General features: G+C 34.9%; 1 protein-coding gene and 1 pseudogene across 1 annotated transcript; one reads left to right on the top strand and one right to left on the bottom strand.

Moving 5' to 3' along the window:
* The first annotated feature begins 5 nt into the window (after positions 1–5).
* Positions 6–3,607, top strand: LOC108996689 (annotated as a pseudogene).
* Positions 3,608–15,276: 11,669 nt separating this feature from the next.
* On the bottom strand, positions 15,277–19,262 carry LOC108996734 (probable LRR receptor-like serine/threonine-protein kinase At3g47570). The gene is made up of 4 exons (XM_018972752.2): positions 18,340–19,262; positions 16,323–17,879; positions 15,882–15,986; positions 15,277–15,764 (listed from the first exon to the last, which is right to left on the bottom strand). The coding sequence occupies exons 1-4, from the start codon at positions 19,259–19,261 to the stop codon at positions 15,409–15,411; spliced, it is 2,940 nt and encodes a 979-aa protein (XP_018828297.1). The 5' UTR covers position 19,262; the 3' UTR covers positions 15,277–15,408.
* Positions 19,263–22,168: the final 2,906 nt, after the last annotated feature.

Here is a 22,168-nt window from a genome sequence, read left to right as displayed (position 1 = left end):
CCCATCCCATTCCCTAAATTAGGGATTTGTTTTAGGGGATCTACAGTCGTTCCCCAAATTTGGAGAACCACTGTACATCCCCAATCGACCGAACCCCAAATCTGTTGCCGTTGGTCCCGCGTGTTCCTCTCTTCCTCTCGATTGCCCTCGTTCGTGGATGAGGCCCTCTCTCGAACCGTTTGCCACCATTGACGGTGTCTTCTCTTCCTCGACTCCACACGAATGTAAGTTATCTCATCTCTGTGAACCCTTCTCTCTTCTTCTCTCCATGGATGGACTCTGTCCTCTCTCGCATAAATCGAACACACTGAACCTCTTTCCCATGGCAAATCTTATGCATTTTCGAGATTTATTGAAAAAAATTATTGTATTTGTCACTTTGGCCACTTGAAATCACGAATGTAAGTTATATTTTCTCTATGAACCATTCCCTCTTCTTCTCTCTATGGATGGACTCTGTCCTCTCCCGCACAAATTGAACACACTGAGTCTCTTTGCCATGGCGAATCTGATATATTTTCGAGTTTTATTGACAAAAATTATTATATTTGTCAGTTTTGCCACTTGAAATCCAAGAACCCTAGATTTCAATTATTATTCTAGGGTATGAATATTCATGGATCTGTGACCCATATTCACTGGACAATTCATGCATGTATCTGCCATGGTTTTCATTGTTGCTGGATTTATCGACTTCGTAGTTGTATTTCATCAATCGACCTGCTTCTATTGAGAACCCTGCTTCATTTTCCTTCCATTTTGTTGGGGCATATATACGCAGAGTTCAAAATAAGAAAGAGCATAAAGACAAATCTCATGAACTGCTATTTTGAAGTCGAATCAAAGGAATTCATCTGTGGTCTTTCAATCCATTGTTTGTTAAATCATACCCTGTAAATTGAAGCAGTATGCATTTAGTTGCAAGATTAGAACAGTGCAGCAACAATGTAGATATGTTGCTCTTTAAATCCTTTGATTGGAAGCATAATTGGTTTAGTCTGTTTCTATGTGCAGATTTCAAACTCTGCCCGAATGGTGGAACCAATCGAACTGTTTATATCATTGTTGGAGTTGCAATTGGAGCATTATGCTTACTACTCTTTTTAGGGGGAATCCTTTGGTGGAAAGGCTGTTTGCGGAGGAAAAGGAGGGGAAAAAAAGGTGCAGGCTATAATCAAATGTCTGATTCTCAAATTGATTTAATTGCCTGTATACAACCAAGTTGAATGCCTAAATGATGTCCAAGGAGTACGATGTGTTGACTTTTTTACTATTGTGGTTGTGGTTTACACATCTTAACTTGCTAGAGAAATGCATCCCAATGTGCATAATTAAATTATTATACCTAATTTTATCAGTTGATAGCAAAATGTAGGACTTAAATCTTCTTTAAGAAGTGTCTCCATAAGGAATATTTATTACAATAATTTGTCCATGAAGCATGGTTTTTGGCTCTTGAATTATGCGGCATTCGTTGGACCATAAGTTATGTAGGTATTGTTTTCAAAAAGAAAAGTTTCTTGAAGGAGATACTGAGCTAAATTGTTTGGGCATATTTTGTTTTTCAATGGAAAAGGATTCTCAAGCATGATGATATTGAGTTCTGATACAAGTGGTTGAAGTATTGCTTTTTAATGGTCAGATTTTGCGAATGAAGAGTTGATAGCATGTGTTAGAAATCAGTTTATGACCATGATATATAGAAAAATAAGAAAATCCGTAGGCATATTCCCCGTGGTTTGCTATGCAGATGAGCTTTTAATCTTTCCTCAAGTCTAACCTGAGCAAGTAATTACAAAGAAAGTGAATTCCTTGGTTTACTGGTTCTTATGTGCGTCTTGTATAGACACTAGACGACTAGATTCGGTGACTGGGACTTTTAGCTTAAAACAGATAAAAGCTGCTACTAATGATTTCGATTGTGCCAACAAAATTGGAGAAGGCGGCTTTGGTCCTGTTTACATGGTACCATAACTTCACTTGACTTATTCCATTTGAGTATGGATTTTCCTGCTTATTTGAGTAAGGTTGGGTGCAGGGTCAATTACCTGATGGCACTGTCATAGCAGTTAAGCAGCTCTCGTCTAAATCAAAACAGGGTAATCGGGAGTTTTTAAATGAGATGGGAATGATTTCCTGTTTGCAACACCCAAATCTTGTGAATCTTCATGGATGTTGCATTGAAGGGGATCAATTATTGTTGGTATACGAGTACATGGAAAATAATAGCCTTGCTGGTGCCCTATTTGGTGAGTAATATGTCATTCTGCTCAGCCGTGAGATATTATGACAAAAATAATATAGTATGAACTATTTGTGATTTGAAGTTTTATGCAGCTAAAGTTTGCCTCAGCTGAGCTTATCCGACTTTCAAATCTCATATTCCTTTTTTTTTTTTTGGTTTCTCCTTGAATGTTTCCTGTGTTCTTGTGTCTTCAGTGTTTTGTTTCTCCTTGTATGTGTTCTTGTATCTTCTGTTTTTCTGGTTTTTCCCTGTAGGTTTCCCGGATTTTTCTGATAGTCATTGTTTTTGTTTTTTATTCTTTCAGTTTTGGCAGTTTTATTTAGTTTGGTTTCTCTTTGTACTGTGTTCTTGTGTCAGTGTCCCATTTTATGATTTTTCGATGAATTTCTTGTCGTTGTACATCCAGAAAACAGTCAGCTTAAACTAGACTGGCCTTCAAGGCTTAAGGTCTGTATTGGGATAGCAAGAGGTCTAGCTTTTCTCCATGAAGAATCAAGGCTTTAAATTCAGTGATGAATTACAAGACATTCAGATTTTGATCTGCAGAGGATATATGGCTCCAGAATATGCATTATGGGGTCATCTGACATACAAAGCAGATGTTTACAGTTTTGGAGTTTTGGCCTTGGAAATTTTCAGTGGAAAGAACAACAATAATTATATGCCAAGTGACAACTGTGTTTGTCTTTTAGATCGGGTACTATGCGACTTCGTATCCCTGTTTGATTGTTACTTACTCATTCCTGAAGCTACCATAAATTTTTACAATATGGTAATTGAATAATTTATATTGCAGGCCTGCCATTTGCAACAAACTGGAAAATTGATGAAGCTCATTGATGAGAGGTTGGAGTCTGGGGTTGACGAAAAGGAAGCTGAAATTATGGTTAAAGTAGCTTTGTTATGCACAAATGCATCCGCATCACTTAGGCCAACCATGTCTGAGGTGGTAAGCATGCTTGAAGGGCGATTGTCTGTTCCGGACCAAATCCCAGAAGCAAGCACCTATCATGAAGACCTGAGGTTTAAGGCCATGAGAGACCTCCATAAAGACAGGCAAAATCAGAGTTCGAGTGGAAGCCAAACCCACAATTCAACAGCAGCCCACACATTTTGCTCTACCTCTACATTTGGACATGACTTGGGCGATATCAAACCATACTCAGAATCTTGCGGAGAAGTGTGAGCATTCATTCCTCTTGGTAGCTCTGTAATCAAAGTAGACTTTCTTTTACGAGAAATGATATTTGCAGGTCATAGAGTATGCAAGAGTTTCACACTTCTTTTGAAAAAAATGAATAAATACTAAATATGTAATCTATATGAAAAAATTAACTTTTTAATGATAGACGTTATTCTTTTTCAAAACGCTACTCTTTTTCAAAAAGAGTAGACGATGTCTACACAATTAATAGTTGTATCTAGTATTATTTTTATTTCGTATGTATTTTTTTTTATTCTAAAAATTGGTGGAAGGTAATTTGATTACAATATATCAGAATACAAAGACATGAAAATCGATCATTGTTGCGATTGTTAGCATTTCTGAGAAATAGTCACGTTCTCCGTTGTCTAGCTTTCTGAATCGTACTGACAAACATCAGTATCATATAAGAAAGTCCATACCATATTTACTAGCAATTTAGACCATCCATGAGCAATCCTGACAAACTTTACTCCAAATAAGGCAAAAAAGAAGGGCATAAGAATAGTGGTGTCTCATCTTCAAGACTAGGTTGCCGTTCAGTAATGTTGGGCTTGCTGTGCTACCTAAGCAAAATTTATATTTATATTTTTTTTTTCTATTTTTTCACATTTTTTAACATATTTAAATATTTTTTAAAAAAATAAAAATGATAACATATTTTCTAATGAAGGATGGACTCCCACTTCAACGGAGTCGGAATGTTCATCTCCGACTCCGAATGGGGTCGGAGGTCAAAATATGCTCCGACTCCAACTCCAATTGGAGATCGAAGCTCCGATTAGAGTTGATTTAATGTAAAAAAAATATTATAAAAAAAATAATGTAAAAAATTAAAAAAAAAATCTAAAAATAAGTTAAAAAACTAAAATTTAAATACAATGACTAAATCATGTACAATACAAAAATATGTGATTTAATGTGTGTAAACGATAAATTTAAATTTAAAACTACAAATTCGCAATAAATTTAAATTTACATAATCAAAATATAAATAATGTCCCTCGCATAAGTCCTGATAGTCCATGCATTTGAGTCGATGACTCAATAGTGATTTTTAATTTTCTTGCATGAAGTTTTATTGATTAGATGCACTATATTTTCTTTAATCATTTAACTAAAGACTTCTAAGCTATCAGCCAACTGACATATGACATAAAATAGGACACATTATGAACTCACATCCATCTCTAACTATGACGAGTTTTGCATGATGATAATTATGGTATTGAGTTTCTCACCAATAAAGGGGTCATCCCACAGTGCATTTGTCTCAGTCATCCACAATTAGTCTGGAGTTCACAACTAGATTTACAAAATGATATAAATTATAAATTAAATAATGAAGACATTAAAACTATGTTACCTGATTCAAGCATATAGCTATTTGCATCAACGATATCTACTCCAATGGGCTTTGAAATTAATCAGTTATGTATACAAATGAGGGTCTTGACGGAGGTCGGAGATAATGAACTCTGATAAGCATCCAAGACACGACCTCTGGTGCTAAACGCTGACTCAGACGCAACCGTAGTGATAGGAATGGCTAGTACATCCCTGGCTATTCGAGAAAGGACTAAAAACTTGCCAAAATTCACTTTCTACCAAGTTAGTATTTGGAATGTTTCACTAGGTGCCTCGACATCTTCTATAAAGTAAAGTTTAAGCTCAGACTTACATTGCATAATATTCCTCGATGAATAGTTTTGATATTACCCTCGTAGCCATAATAAATTTGAACTCTATGCATGTGTGTTATTTAAGGAAGATGTCGAGTCGGTCAGGCGTGAGGAGCTATCACCTTTGGTTGAAGACTAACCACTACTCTTGTAATGATTATATAAATCATCAATATCACATTTAAACGATCTAATAAATTGATCAGCGTCCTCATCACTAAGGATGTCCCTAATCCAAAATTCTACAATCGCCAACTTATATTAGGTGTTAAGGATCGCAACCACAAATAATAATTTATTTATCTTCTTCACATTCCCAATATTTATTATATTTGTATTTCATCTTCATAGTCATTGCATTCAACAAACTCACATTATCAGTACAACTTTGTTGCAAATGGTCATAAAGCCCCGAGAGCTCCTCGAAATGCATGTTTGTAGTAGAATATTTTGTCTCAAATATCCACATAATTATGTCATAAAATAACTTCAAAAATTAAACAAAATACCTAACATTGACCTAATCAACTGTGTTTGGCGCAACGAGCCACATTCTCCCCCCATCTGACTCCAACAAAGCATACCTCACGTCCTCATCCTCAGCCTCCATCCTCTCAAACGTTGTTTGGTATTTTTGCGCTACATCCAACATCATGTATCTAAAATTCTATCGAGTTGAAACATCTAGTTGTAACATATTGACAGATGAGATCTCAAGCTTTCTGACTCGTACTGACAAACATCAATATTATATAAGAAAGTCCATACCTATATGTTATATATATACACACACACACATACAAAATTACGAGCAATTTAGACCATCCATGAGCAATCCTAACAAACTTAACCCCAAAGAAGGCAACAAAATGGCATAATGATACAAATAATTTCAAATTAATTATTACAATTTTTTAAATTAATTATTATAATTTTTTCAAACTTTTAAATAAAAAATAATTTTTTTAATTTGTTCAAATCTCAATATAAAAATTATATTATAATAATATTTTAATTTTATAATATTTTTTATTCAATTTTTTTCTTTCATTTGTCAAAACTTAATAATTATTTAATTAAGTTTTCTCGTTACTATTCATAAACTATCTTATTATTATTTATAAAATTCTTATCTCATCTTATTTTCTAATTTCTTAAGATATTTAGATAGTGAGTTGATATTAAATGAGTTAAAATGAAAGTTGAATAAAATATTATTATTTTAAAATTTAAAAATTAAAATATTTATTAAAATATATATATATATATTTAAAAAAATTATAATAATAAAATAAATTGAGATGTAATAATAAAATAAAAATTTAAATTTAAGAAAATTTAAGTTGAAAATGCGATCTTGCAAATCTAACTTTACCGTGTCCCCAAGCCAAAAAATGTAATAATCATTCCTGCTTTTAGGCTTCGTTTGTTTTGGTAAAATATTTCATTTCATCTCATTTAATCATTATAATTTTTTTAATTTTTAATATAAAATAAAATAAATAATTTAATTTTTTAAAATTTTAAAATAAAAATAATATTAAAAAATATTTTTTAATAATATTTTATTTAATTTTTTAATTTTAATCTCATTTCATTATATTTCATCTTAAAAAAAAATGAATAAAGATGAAGGACCAAGTACCTTGAACTGAACCTTTGAACTGGTCATAATCACATCATACTGACGGCCAGTACCTGACCATATATCTTTTTTTTTTTTTGATAGAAATACTCTCATTTCATTAATGAAAACGAAGTTACAAATGTGACTTAATACATGGACAAATCCAAACTATAAGCCAACTGCGCCTAAGCTCTGGGGCTTCCCCACACACAAATTTCTTTGTAGCGGACATTGTCTTAACTTCTCAATAAACTTTCTCCAGACAGAGAAAGCGTTCTGTAAACAAAACTAGAAGGCCCCTCTATCCTCCTAAAGAGGAAAAGTATGGGACACTACTATGGATACAAAATCCAATAGCAACCACTAACTAACAACTACTAACTAACAACAAAACTGCAAAGCCACAAGCCTCGGTGTGACCCGGACGACACGTCCACCGCAAGCATCGGCATCTCGAGCCCTGATGGAACGCGCACCCAGCTCACGCACGGACACAACAGCCTCCACTACGCAGGTAGCACCTACGCACGAACACTGGTCGTACGATATCACTGGCCATGACATCGCCCCCCACTCTCGAAAAGCTCTTACCCCAGATTACGTACGATCCAAAGGCACAACACCTCACTTGGGTCAACAAAAACACAAGAACACAAAAACAGACGCTACACAATACTAGAACAGAAAAAACAGAAACCCAAATCGAGTGAACAGTGCACGAGCTTCGGCAGTGGCGCGTGCGGGTGCAAGTCACTCTGGGAGGAAAACCGCCGGTCACTCGTGGAAGCCCCGGAGTCAAGGAGGCCAGAGAAGCCGAGCGTGGCAATGGCAGAGGGCTCCCCGGTGGCGCGTGATGAGCACGCGTCCACGGGATCCGGAACTTCGTCCCGCGCGTGCGGGCTACGCTCCACTCCGATGAACGCCGTATTTGGTGGACTTGAAGATCGGCGGCTGGGCTTCATCCCGGTGGGGCGCGTGTAGGAGGTAGACGGCTGCAAAGACTCGAACGGCTATCCTCCCTTATTCGGCCTGAAAACAAAAATAAAATAAAAATACTACACAGATAAACCTGGACAACCGAAATGGGGAAGGGGAAAGGAGAAAAGAGGGGGGAGGAGCCGGAGCTCCCACCCCCTTTTGATTCCAAAAATTGAGAACTTAGGGTTTTGAGAGACGGAAGAGGTTTTTTGTACCTGACCATATATCATGCACGTGAATCAACGTTGTTTTGGTGGATGAAGACAAAAAAAAACCCGTGATTTTTTTTAGACACGGCTAGAAACGTGCATTTTTTTTTTAATAGTACGTTATCTTAATCTTATTGAACGGCTTAGTTTGTTTTGGAAGATAAAAGATAAAATGAGTTAAGAATAAAATTAAAAAATTAAATAAAATATTTTTAGAATATATTTTTTAATATTATTTTTATTTTAAGATTTGAAAATTTTAAATTGTTTATTTTATTTTATATTAAAGTTTAAGAAAATTATAATGATTAAATTATATGCGCTGAATTAAGAAATTTTTTAAAAACAAATGAGACCGTAGCGAAAAAAATCGTGGTTATAATAAGACACTTAGGAAGACATTATAATAATAAAAGAATCAATTCCAGACGTCAAAATTATTAAGACATTTGATTACATAACAAAATTTTAATGAAAAACATAATATACCAAAACTAGCCTTTGTATCACCAACCCTAGACAAAACAAATAAAACCTGCAAACAAAGACACATGCAAGTAAGAATTAGAGAAGCAAATAACCTAGAAAAAAATATGTACCGAGAAACTCATTACGAGATCCGCAAATAAGGAAGACCACTTCAATCCAGGCGAAGAAGACTTCTGAGACTAATAGGCAGCAAATGATCATCAGACCAGTCCAAATTTGAGCCACCAACTCTCCACTTGGCAAGAAGGTTAACCACGACATTACATTCTCAAAAAAACATGTCTCATTCTATATTCCATGTAGTTCAAATATACACGTAATTCATCCAAAAAATCTTCTAAATATCAGATATTACATTCACCATTAATGAGCCAGTTAACCAGGATTTTAGAATCAGTCTCAATCTCAACCTGAGAAAAACCCAAATGGTAGCATCTACAAACATCATCCAACAAACTTCTCATTTCAACAAAATTATTAGAACCCGAGCCCAAAGCCACAGAATAAGCCGCAAGTAACCTGCCGCATCACGAATGACACCTCCAACTCCTGATGGCCCCGGATTACCAAAACTACTACCATCCGTATTAAGTTTCACCCAATCCTGAGGAGGCCGAATCCACCTCACCACATGAACTTTTTTAAGTCTAAGTTCCAGGATTGGGATTGCCAACCTTTGTAAAACAGCAACCTCCTTGGAAGAAATGGTAAAAACTTTAATGATTAAATCCATAATACGGCGAAGCCATAATTTAATAACATGTCAAACTGACTCAACTGTGTCCACGTTATCTTCGTGTCAAGCCTTACAACGCCTATCACAAAGCTTCCAAGAGATGATAGACGGGAGATGGAAAAAATTGATTTGCACCTGGGAAGGCTTACCAGCTTGACGAAACCAAAAATTAGTTTGTTCCAGCCATGTATGAAAAACACTCGTATGCACTCCTAGCTGAGTCATAGCCAACCTCCAAATACATATGGCAGAATATCTAGTACAAAGCACATGATTCAAGTCCTCCGTATCTCCCCTAGTATAACAATTACATTTAGAGACCATAGGGATGCCAATCCTTTTAATCCTCTCATCGATACTCAAACAATTATTAACAGCCTTCCACATCATAGTGGAAATTTTCTTAGGAAAATTGGTATGCCAAATCCACTTAGCCCAAGGTAATGGAGGAGCCATAACCCTAATACAATCCTAAGCACTTTTGGTATTAAAATTTCCATCATTATCTCTCACCCAAATTGAAACACCTTGCCCCTCCTTCCTCCTAGCCAAAAACTGGTACAAATAAGAAGTTTTCTGATAACCCACAAGCCTTTCCAATAATGGAATATCCTACCCATTTTCAATACGACAATCTTTTATTTTTAGCAAAGGAATCTCAAGCACTTTAAAAAGGCCATTGAGAGGGCCTCCCTCCTCCCATTTATCATACAAGAAAGAAATATTACCATCTTTCACAATCTATTTAGAGCCATTTAAAACATTCGGGATACTACAAACAATAGACTTCTAAAAACGGGTGCCCTTATTAGGCACCAAAAGGGATAAGTGATTACCCTTAACATACTTGTCTTTAAAGAAATTTGCCCATAAAGATAGACCCTGCATGAGAAGCCAAGCAAATTTCATATGTAAAGTTCTTTGGATGTCTCCAAAATCCCTAATACCCAAACCACCTTTGTTAGTCGGCATACAAACATGCTTCCAAGAGACTCACTTCCTCTTACCTTTTCCATCAAATTCACCCCAAAAGAAAGAACTTAGAATCTTATTCAACGCCATGAGCACAACATTAAGAACATATAACACAACAAGAAGTTGAACGGCTATACTGGATAAAACATGACGTAAAAGAATAATACGCCCACCTGCCAAGAGCATTTTCATCTTCCAGCCCGTAATTTTCTTATTAACTCTCCCAAGCAAATCATCAAAATGGCTAGCCTTAAGTCTACCCACCACTATAGGCACACCCAGATATTTAAAAGGAAAAGATCCCTAAAAAAAAACCAGTAATACGAAGAAGATAAAGCTTCCTGGAGACGGGAATTTTATTAGAAAAATAAATGGCACTTTTATCCTTATTGAGAACTTGACCTGTCTGATCTTCATAAAACTTCAAAACCTTCATCAAATTTCTCAAAGACCTCTTACAACCATTAGCAAAAATAACAATATCATCAGCATACATAAGATGAGAAATGAGGGGGTACCTCTAACTTGAGTAAACTGATCAATTTTACCATTCTCAAAGTATTGTTTGATAAGGCGAGAGAGCACCTCTTGCATAATGATGAACAAACAAGGAGAAAGAGGGTCCCCTTGTCTCAAACCAAGCTCACCCTTAAAGAACCCCAAAGAGGTACCATTCATCGTGATAGAATACCAGGGTGAGGAAATACACAACTTAATAAGATCACAAACATGAGAAGAAAAGCCAAAATTAGCCAAGACATGTAATAAAAATTTCCAATCCACTCTATCATAAGCCTTAGATATGTTAAGCTTCACTAAAATATTTCCCTCATTAGAGCTTTTGTTAATAGAATGGATCATCTCCTAGGTAAAACTAATATTTTCAAATATACTACGACCTGGAATAAACGTCCATTGCTCATGAGAAATCATCTTAGAAAGCAAGTTCGTCATACGACCCACAATAATCTTAGCACAAATCTTATAAATCACCTAATAGATGCTAATAGGCCTAAATTTATCAAATCCAGAAGGCTTATCCACTTTAGGGATTAAAACAATAGAAGAAGAGGTGTAAAATTTGGGAAACGAGTGATTGTTAAAAAAATCAGTATTGGTTTCCAAAATATCCCAACAGACTCTAAAGTAACCAGAACCAAAACTATATGGTCTAGGATTACTATCAATAGGAATACTGAAAAGAGCGTCCTTCACTTTCTTCAGGGAAGGGGCGCTTCAAATAGCCCCATCTTCCTCTTCGAAAATAACCGAATGAATTAAATCACTTAAACTAGGCACTTCACGACAACTACTATGACCAATAAATTTTGAAAATAATCAATTATAGCCTTATGAATGTCAAAATGAGTATTTAAAATAGTACCATCAGCTAAGCGCATGTCCTTAACCCGGTTATGATACTTGGCATTTAGATAAGCATGATAAAATTTAGAATTTTGATTCTCATCTTTAAGCCAACTTTTCTTGGCCATATGAGAAAAACGAGTGTCCTCCCCACCCATCCAGGTTAATAACTCCAACTTAGACGCCAAGAGGTCATTATCATCCTCTTCATTAAAATAGACTTGAAGACAATTTTCCATATTATCAATATGTTTTTCTAACTCTTTAATAATGATATTAGTCATTTCAAAAAATAATGGGACTAATCATATATTAAGTTTAGATGGCTAAATCACCGCCCTGGTAGAGCTCATTTTTTGAAACTTACCAACTGTATTGCTTGGGCCATTCGAGTCAGTACACTAATCCTTTCGTGTGTCTTCCTTTAAACTATTTCTCTTAACTTCAGGTTTAGATTGAGAATTATCTGGTAAGACCATTTCATCCACCATCTTAGCAACCATGGGCTGCTCCTATGTATTAATCAAATTGAACCCAGTTGGTTCACCTTGGGCCTTAGGCCCAAACAACTCCTCCTGCTGATCGACATGCACCACATCATGGAATTCACTCTGGCCCACAAGTTGCTCTGTTTTTAGTCCCATGAGCTATTGATCACTCTAGTCCGCTGTCTTTTCCACCCGATAGCCCACAATCTGCACTTCACCTTGGCCCATGGACTAAATCGCACATTGGTCATGCTGGCCCACTAATGTATCAGAACCACTACCTGCATACTCAGAAATGAAATTAGCTCTTCCTGCACCCTACAACGTTGGAACCACCATAGACCCCTGCAACCTTTCTTGTTGAGTTTCAGAGATCTACGCAATCACCATACCCAAACCATTGTCATCTTGTATTTGTTCATCTATGACTTTATCAATATCAAATAGCACACGTGACTTCTCAACAACCTCCTACACTAAATTTTCGTATATGCTAAATAACACATGTGACTTCTCAACAACTTTCTTGCAACCCAAGTCTGTCTATCCAAAAGTATGAAAGAGGGTCTTTAAATGAATCTATCTCAAGACATACTTGAGCACCATCTATTCTAGTCGCACAAGTGGTGGAGTTATCCAATATATTTCCCAATCAGCATTGTACGCAGCTTAAGCATAGATGAATGATAGAAATTGGGTGGTAGCCCAGGAAGAAATAACCAAACCGGGACACATGGAGGTTCGAAATCTTCATCAAAATCTAGTGTCCGAGCAAATGATCTATACTAAACTCCATTCACATCACAGGACTCCCTTGATAAAGCATTGTTGAATTCATATTTAGAGGACATCCGAATAAAAACATTTCTCGGACATTGCATGGCAGAAACTACTAGCATAGTGGACAAACCCCATCGGCTACGGATGAAGGCTCTCATGGTGTCTAAGGATGGCCTCTACCGAAGGAACTTTAGCACCATGGAATACCGAAAGGGTTGAGTAGTTCTCACTAACTCCTCTGCTGAAAACGTGAAACAAACTTCACCATCTATGACTTTCGATGGAAGGAAAGGTACCTTTATCTCCGACAGTGACTGCGGTATAGCAGATATGATGTCGACAACCGAGGCTGGCCTGCCGAAAGCGGCATGGCACAACAACCACCATGCAGAGCACGTATCCCTAGCATGGAAGCAAAAAGTGTAACCCTAGCAGAGCATATTTTCAAGAAAGGAAAATTTTTTATGCGCTTTGCATTCCAAACATAACAAAAGTATAAGTGATTTTTTAAAAATATTTTTTAAACATTCTTAATTATTAAAATAAATAAATAAAATAGAAATTTATTAATAATCACTTCTTTAATTCTTAAAAAAATAAAATATACAAATAAACATATTTGCTATACACATTCGAAAGTCTTACAATCATTTTCATTTTTTCCAATATCTCAATAATAAAATCTTTGTTCTAGCACTCTTCGAAGAATGATCCTACTAATCATTTCCACATACCAAACACCACAGTTTTTTTTTTTAATTTTTTTTCTTTTTCCTATAACAAGTATGTGTTGTATGGATAATTTGTAGAACAACTCAATTAGTTTAACAATAATAAAATAAAAAAAAATAAAAAAATAAAAAATATGTGATATGGAATTGTAAATGTAAAAGTGGTTGGCCAGAATTAGATGACTAAAACGATAGAAATTTATTTAAGTTGGGAGATTGTTGATATTGGATGAATGTAAATATTTTATCTTTAACTAAAAACACTTAATTTGAATTAAACGGTTATTAGATAATATCTTAGATAAGTCATGAGAGTGTGTATCCGAAGTTCAAGAAGTCTGAAATTATCCAATTGAATGGAAACTATATCTGATAAGAAGACTCAACGCCAGGTGTCAATAAACGCGTCAGCAGACTCGTTCCCAGCAGAGTCCTCCCATCAGTAGATTCCTACTGCACCTAAAATTCCTAACAGACTTAGTCTATCAACAGAATCCTTTTGCAGATCAAATACTGGGCATATTATTTAATTGAGGATTTCGACAGAGGGTTGAATCTTTTGATTAGTTAATTTTGAGAGAACTTGGAATTCTGAGAGAGATCCAAGAGCTTGAGTGTGAGAAGATTCTTGTGAAGAATTTTCTAGTATTTTTCTCTTTCTCTTTTTGAGTGTGTGCATACTCTGTGTTAGAGTTGAGGTGATCGATTTCAGCCACTAGAATTTCAGGAGAGAAGTCATTAGTTTGAACATCGTCAGAGATTCCGGCTGCTACAGCGGTAGAAGACAAATGAGTAATTTGTCTGGACAAGTAAGAGAGTCAAGTTACAAATGTTTTGTAATTGAGAATTATTTGTAATTGATTTTCAAATAATAAGATTGACTTTCTTGAGTTTGGCTGCCCGTAGGGTATTACTTTTTAAAAGTTCTTTAAAATGTTTCACTTTGTAACCAAAATATATGTTACGCACTTCGTTTATTTTATGTATTAGATTGTTTATCAAATTATTGCCTAATTAACGACTAAACAATTTGTTGAGTGAATTAGAGATATTTCCGTCGCATTACAATACAGAGATAGTTAGTTAATTTCAGAAATGATGAGTATCATCTATCTTATTCGAAAGAGAAATGTTAATTACAGTTATAAAGTGTACAAATACCGCACAACTATTTGAAAAAGTATTAAGGAAGGAGAGACCATTTTTATTTTTTAAACATTTAATTTTATTTCATTTTTATTTAATAATTAAGAAGTATTTTTTAATGAGTTAATAATTTTTTAAAAGAAAATATTTAAGAAATTTTAAAAAGTTAAAAAAAAATTTTTTTTTGAACATTCGACGCACCTATAAATTTCCTCGATCGGTGTGATGTAGCATCATCCAACGGAAAATACGTTTGTACGAAGTTGATAAATTCTCACCTCGTGTTTCGGATATGGCAATATTTAAGGAAGGAGAGACGGATTTTTATTTTTAATGTTTTTGCCCTTTTTTACCCTTTTATTTTCTTATCAGTGTTTCAAAATAATTCATTTTACAATCTTTATAAAACGATATTTTAAAATGAAAATATTTATATAAAGTGATTTATTTTTATAAAAATACTTCTCATTTAAAATATATATAGTTGTATAAGATTTTATGTCTAATATTTTTTCTAATATTCGAATATCCATCGATACTATTTATATATCAATAATAAAATGTCATCATCATATTCTACGGGGGAAAATAAGATCAACGATAAGTACAAAAATGGCCACACAAAAAAAATATATATATCTTAAAGATGCGTGGGAGTGACTGTCGTAATATTTGGAAAGGAACAAACATAAACTTATAATGAAGAGTGGCAGACAAATTTATAAGCAGATCAACATGATATATCTAAAATGATCAGGCCGTTCTTTGAAGATCTTGCAGAAACTTGGATTTGATCTTGTTGAGTGCTATTGGAATACTTCTTGTATTGATCCTCTCTTCAGGTGAATCTACGCAACAGTCCAAAGCTAGTCCCATGATGGATGATACTGTGTCCATCGTAGCTGCATCATACCTTTCGTCTCCCAGCAAACTGGCATCAATGATTTTGACTATGGAGACAACTAGAGATTCCTCAACCCAGCGCTTCAAGTTCATCTCTTCAACAAACATGTCATCTATAGGCTTCTTTCTCGTGAAAGTTTCCATAAGTAAAATGCCATAGCTATACACATCGCCTCTTGCAGAAACAATCCCTTCGGATCCATACTCTGCATTATAGAATAGTACACATCCATGTTTTCAAATACAGTAAACAAAAGAAAAAGGTGTATAAATCAATATTATATGATCAATGGAATGCAAAAGCAACAACATTATAAGATCACCTGGTGCCATATACCCAATAGTAGCAAGGGTCATGGTTCGCTTTATAAGATCCTCATCTCCTAAGAGCTTGGCTATTCCAAAATCAGCAACATGTGCAACCATATCTTCATCCAACAGTATATTGTTAGGCTTCAAATCACAATGCACAATAGTTTTTGAGTAACCGAAATGAAGGTATTCTAGTGCTGTTGCCACATCAATCATTATGTTTAGCCTTTGTAACATACTCAAAAAGCGGTCATCAGAATAAAGCCAAGTCTCCAAGTTCCCATTAGGCATGTATTCCAATACAATGGCTTTGAAGTCTATGTTACTGCAAGCACTAATGATTTTGACTAGATTCCGATGACGAATATTACTTAGTACTTCACACTCTACATCAAAGCTATGAAATGCCCCTTCTATTTGCAAATTCAAAACTTTTATTGCAAAATTCTTACCATCCAAGAATGTTGCTTTGTACACAGACCCAAAACTCCCTTCTCCAATCAACTTATTTGGATTAAACCCTTCTGTTGCTCGTAGAAGCTCTTGGTGAGAAACTCTTCTCCATGGTGCTAAAGGAGACAAGTCTACCGAACTTGTTGACTTCTTATGGCATTTTTTTAAGATTAATACGAGGGATGCTGCCACAAGTATTAATGTTAATCCAACTGCAGGTAGTAAAAATGCTAGTATATGCCTTATTCTGGACTTTTTTGATCGAGAAGCATCTCTTTTGCAGGGGAGAACTTTCAATTGGGGAGCACCACAAAGTGCTTCATTTGACATAAATGATGCAGCCAAGAAGTTCATAAATGGTCCTTTTGTAGGAATTTCTCCTCGCAGTCTATTGAATGAGACATTTAGATATTTAAGATATACGAGTGCTTCTAAGGATTTGGGAATCTCTCCAGATAAATTATTACCAGAAACATCCAAGAACTCCAAGCTTACCAAATCACCAAATGATTCAGGAATTGAACCTTCTAATTGATTTCCTGCTAAGGAGAGAATTTGTAGATCCTTGAGACTACCAATTGTCATCGGGATATCACCTGATAATCGATTGTTTGATAAATCCAAGTCTCCCAATACCTTCAAATTTCCAAGCTCTAAAGAGAGGCGGCCACTTAGAGAATTCGATGATAGGTCAACCTCCAATAAGTCTGTCAAGTTCCACAAGCTCAAAGGAACTGTAGAAGTTAATTTATTTGAGCCTAAGCGGAGGTATCTTAGCAAAACCAGATTATTTATGCATCCAGGAATTTGTCCAACTAGCTCATTGTCTCTTAAATATAACTCAAACAAGCTCTTTAAATGGCAAAGATTTGATGGGATGGGACCCTGCAATCTATTATTATCCAGGGACAAACCTTGGAGCATTCCCAATTTCCCCCATGCAGTTGGAATCAGTCCAACCAACTCATTGTCCCCCAAGTCCAAACTTGTCAAGCTGCTTAAATTGCCAATATCTTGGAAAATGCTGCCCTTGATATTGCAACCACCCAATAACATTTTCTGAAGAGAAGTGGAGAGATTTCCAATGGAATTGGGAAGGATAGCATTTAGTGGATTTTCTGTAAAAGATAATATTTCCAGATATATGCAATTTGACAAAGAAGAGAAAAGGCTATTCATTTCTGGAGATCCAATAGTCAAGTTATTGAATTCTAAGTTGAGATACTGGAGGAGACCTAAATTACCAATTGTATTTGGAATGAAGCCAGAGAATGAGTTCGTAGACAAGTCTAGATGAGTGAGTTGTGATGCATTGGAGATGGAGCTGGGAATTGTTCCATTGAGTTCATTTCCCCCAAATAGAAGCCGCTGAAGATTTGGAAGGAAAAGGCCTAGATTTGATGGGAGAGGACCAGAGAGATTATTCAAAGGCATTCCAATGATTTGCAGTGTTGTGATATTGAAAACCTCAAACGGAATTGGGCCAGAGAAATGGTTGTCTCCGATATTGAGGTTCTCCAAGTTTTGTAGATGACCAATTTCATTCGGAATTGCACCTGCCAAAATATGAATAATCATGAGTACGTTAATTCATCAATAAATATAAAAAAGATTATGTAAATCATACTAATAACCCAAAATAAAGATTATGTGTTTGTGTGTGTGTGTATATATATATATATATATAATACAGAGATATATAATTACATTTTCTCCAATGAATTAAAACGACCCGGTGTTAATTATTATCTCTTAATTAAAATTCTAGTGAGCATGGAATAGTACGATCGATGTACATAATAGTTTGACTTCTTTTTCCTAGAGTCTGACTTCCTTAAAATCTTCTAGTTTTCTGGCCTGTACGTGTTGATCAGTACTATAGCTGGCTTGCACATGCATTCAATTGAAAGGTGACCAATCCGAAAAATGTACAGTCACGTACATGCATCTGCTAATCAATGATGCTTTCCATAATTTTAATGCACAAATTATATATAAATGACTGAATTAACATACCAGCAAAGTTGTTTTCGGCAAGGTACAAAGTCGTAAGCATGGTTAAGTTTCCGATTGCCGGCGGTACTATTCCGGTGAAGTTATTAAACCACACCGACAAATATTGCAGTTGTTTGCAGCTGAACAAAGTGGATGGAAGTCCGCCATAAAATCTGTTATGAGAAAGTTGAAGCCATTGTAAGTTGGGAAGATGATCAAACGTATCCGTTGGAAGTCTCCCCGAGAGCTCGTTGGAGTAGAGATCAATCTTTTGCAGGGAAGGCATGTTAAACAAAATAGAAGGCATCGGGCCCGAAAGCTTATTATCTCCAAGATCAATTTGTTTCAAGGTAGATATGTTGAACAGGGAGGAAGGTATATAGCCCGATAACCCATTGAAGGCCAAACCAATCCTTTCTAAGGAAGACATGTTCGATATGGATTGTGGGATAGCACCTGTGAATCTATTGCCAAATAGAAACAAATCTCGAAGTTTCGATAATAGTCCCAAAGATGATGGGATTTCTCCATTGAAGTTGTTGAATCCAAAGTTCAAGTTTTTCAACCGGTAAAGACGAGACAACTCATTGGGCACAGAGCCATGAAAACTATTGTTTCTTAGTCTCAGACTAACAAGAAATGAAAGGTTTCCTATCTGTGGAGGAATGGTACCCTCAAGACCCATGTAAGAAAGGTTCAAGGCTATGACTCGGTGATGTTTAGAACCACAAGTGACACCAATCCAACTGCAAACAGATGTATTGGCGGACCAATTGCTCGCTAGAATATTATGATCAGGGTCGGGATGAGAAATACCAAACTTTAAGGCGAGAAGGGCAGCTTGATCTGTGGCAATATTTGGAATGGTTGCATCAACTGAGATAGCCATATTGTAACATCGTACCAAAAGCAGTATCACACAAAGGAGGAGGACTCTATCCATGAGTGATGTATCTCACGACCACTTGAGGTAGAGGAATTAGCATATATATATATATATATGGCACTCAAAGTTGATTGAGCATTAAAAAATTAAGGTTCTGTTTGGATGTTAAGTTGAGTTGAAATGAATTGAGTTCTTTATAAATAATAATGAGTTGAAATGGTAGTGTGAGTTTTGTGGAGCCCGCCTAAAATGAGTTTAGATGTGTGTGGATATTAATATAAGTTTAGATGTATTTATGAGATATTGAAAAAGGTTGTTAGTCCCGCGTGTAAAGAAGTATTGAGTTGAAAAATGTTGCAGGTCTCACGTGTAAAGAGATTTTGAGTTAAGATGAGTTTAGTGATTTGAGGGTTGAGTGTTTAGGTGTTAGACTCAACTTAAAATTAGACTAAACTGAGTTGATCTCAGACAAGTCCAAATTCCAAATAGGGCCTAAGAGGATATTTAGGCTCTGTTTAGATTGGAAACTCACATCATCTCAACTTATCTTATCTAATCATTACAATTTTCTCAAATTTTTACATAAAATATAATAAACAATTCAAACTTTTTCAAATCCTAAAATAATAATAATATTAAAAAATAATATTCTAATAATATTTTATTTTATTATTTACAAATCATCTCAATATACACATCTTTGAGTCCAAACAGGATCTTGAGTAGGGAGTTGACAAATAATTAATGACTTGAGAGTTGTGATCATATGTACCTAATTAATGCTGGTTCCATTTTCTTGTTCAAGTATTGGTTTCTTGATCACCTTGGAAATACATCAAAGACAATTAGGCTCCCGTTTGAATATAGAAATAATTTTATCCTATTTTATTTCATCTCATTGTTATAATTTTTTTAAATTTTTATACAAAATATATTAAATAATTCAACTTTTTCAAATCTTAAAATAATAATAATATTAAAAAATAATATTTTAATAATATTTTATTTAACTTTTAATTTTTATCTAAAACACTATCTCACTATTCAAACAGGACTTTAATGTTCCTTAGACCTAAACTAAAGACAATGCACCGATATATGAAAGAAAGAAAGGTCTAAAGATTACTTGATAATTGGGCTAACGTGCATATGGGTGCATAAAAAACCATAAGAAAACAGGAGTTAATAACCCACATTTCCCAAGTAGAGACGACGACTGATGAAGACTGAAGCAAGTAGGTCGCTATTGACAAAATCAATCGTCCTCGCATGGCTCTATTCCTGTCTGTCTTTCTTCGCAGCATTCAATTCCATTACGAAACCAAAACTTCCACACAACAGGCCGTAGCTAGATTTTACACTCGAGGAAGACTTATCATGTGCATGCTAGCTCATGTTGAGTCAACTTAATATTCAAATAATTAGTTGTTTCACATATTGATCGCACGATCGGTTCGTTCTTGCATAGCCATTCATGATCTGAATCGAATTCGACGTTTAAGTTTAATTTAGTCATATTCATTAATGACATGACTAATCTAGTTCATGATCTAGTATTATACGTTCTTGTAAAAATCATATTACATATATTAAATATATAAGTCCAATTAAATTGTAATTTTTTTTGAAGATCAGTTTGATTCAAATTGAATGCATGGCAAATTAAAGAACTAGCGATTTAATTTGCTAGACATCTCGTGGGATTTTAATTTCGGTTAAGCAGAGATGGAATTACTTGACTCCGGCTGGACACGTAGTACGGCTGGCCGACCTAATTACTATCTTATCTTGCTGCATGCACGCTTGTGAAATGTCCCATTGAGTGAATTGGTTCGCTAGACACCCGTGATACATATATACTAAGCATCAACTGAACAAAGTCATATATATTTTACTCCACTAGGTTTTTTGAAACCTAGCTGATCAACTCCGATTTGAATCCTATCAATACAAACTACATACCACCTTGCTGATTTTTTTATTAAAAATTTAAAAAAATTATAATGATGAAATGATATGAAATGAAATCGTTTCTATATTCAAATCGGATCTAACTTATTTTGGAGAGTGGGTGAGTTCATAGAGTAACCTAATAAGATATAGGTTAAGGTCCTCCATAATAAATTAAGATAATAAGAAGTAATAATAAAAATTAATATTTATATATTTTATAACTATATATATAATATTACTCTTTGACAGATAAGAAGCAATGGTAAGTTACTCTTTTTATAGTCAATCAAACAAATAGGACACAGGTTAAGGTCCTCCATGCTTTCAAAGTCTTCATGTGTGGGAGTTCCCATAATATTCTAGAAAGGCATTAATGGTTTCGTTTGACTGAAGACTTCTTAACTCTCCATAGAATTGATTTTGAAGTGACCTGAGACCAAGCAATAATAGAGTTCAGACTACGTACCCTATATTGACTTCAGTGCCAAAAGTTCAGAGGTCAGACTCGAACCCCGTTGCCCTCGATACATCGCTTGTGTGATTTAGGATGACAGAAATGTACTTAATCACATAGATATATAGAAAGCTGGTAAAAATAATACAACAAATTTCTAGCTATCTTTTCTACAGAGAGAACATCATTAATAATGGATGTCATGATTATAAGTCATCGAGCAAAGTGTAAATAAATTTTATAAAAATAAATTTATAAATTAATATACTAAATTTAATTTGCGATATAATAACCCTACCTAATTTATAATCTACGGCCACAACAAAACAATGATAATAGACAATATCTTTTCAGTAGCCCCCAACAAATCTATTTTATTTGGGAAGCCACATGCATGAATCAATCTTAAACAAAGTCGCCCCGGTATTCCCACATTAATTTCCTTGATCTGTATGATCTTGAACAAACTTCATGAAGTTTCTTGCGGAGTGTGTCTGAAACATTTTTAATATTAATTCTTTGTTCAGGTGACTCTCCATAGTAATCCAAAGCTAATC

The sequence above is a fragment of the Juglans regia genome, chromosome 3, assembly GCF_001411555.2.
Source record: "Juglans regia cultivar Chandler chromosome 3, Walnut 2.0, whole genome shotgun sequence".
Classification (NCBI taxonomy): domain Eukaryota; kingdom Viridiplantae; phylum Streptophyta; class Magnoliopsida; order Fagales; family Juglandaceae; genus Juglans; species Juglans regia.
The sequence above is the reverse complement of the archived record's forward strand: the minus strand, read 5'-3'. Positions and strand labels throughout refer to the sequence as shown.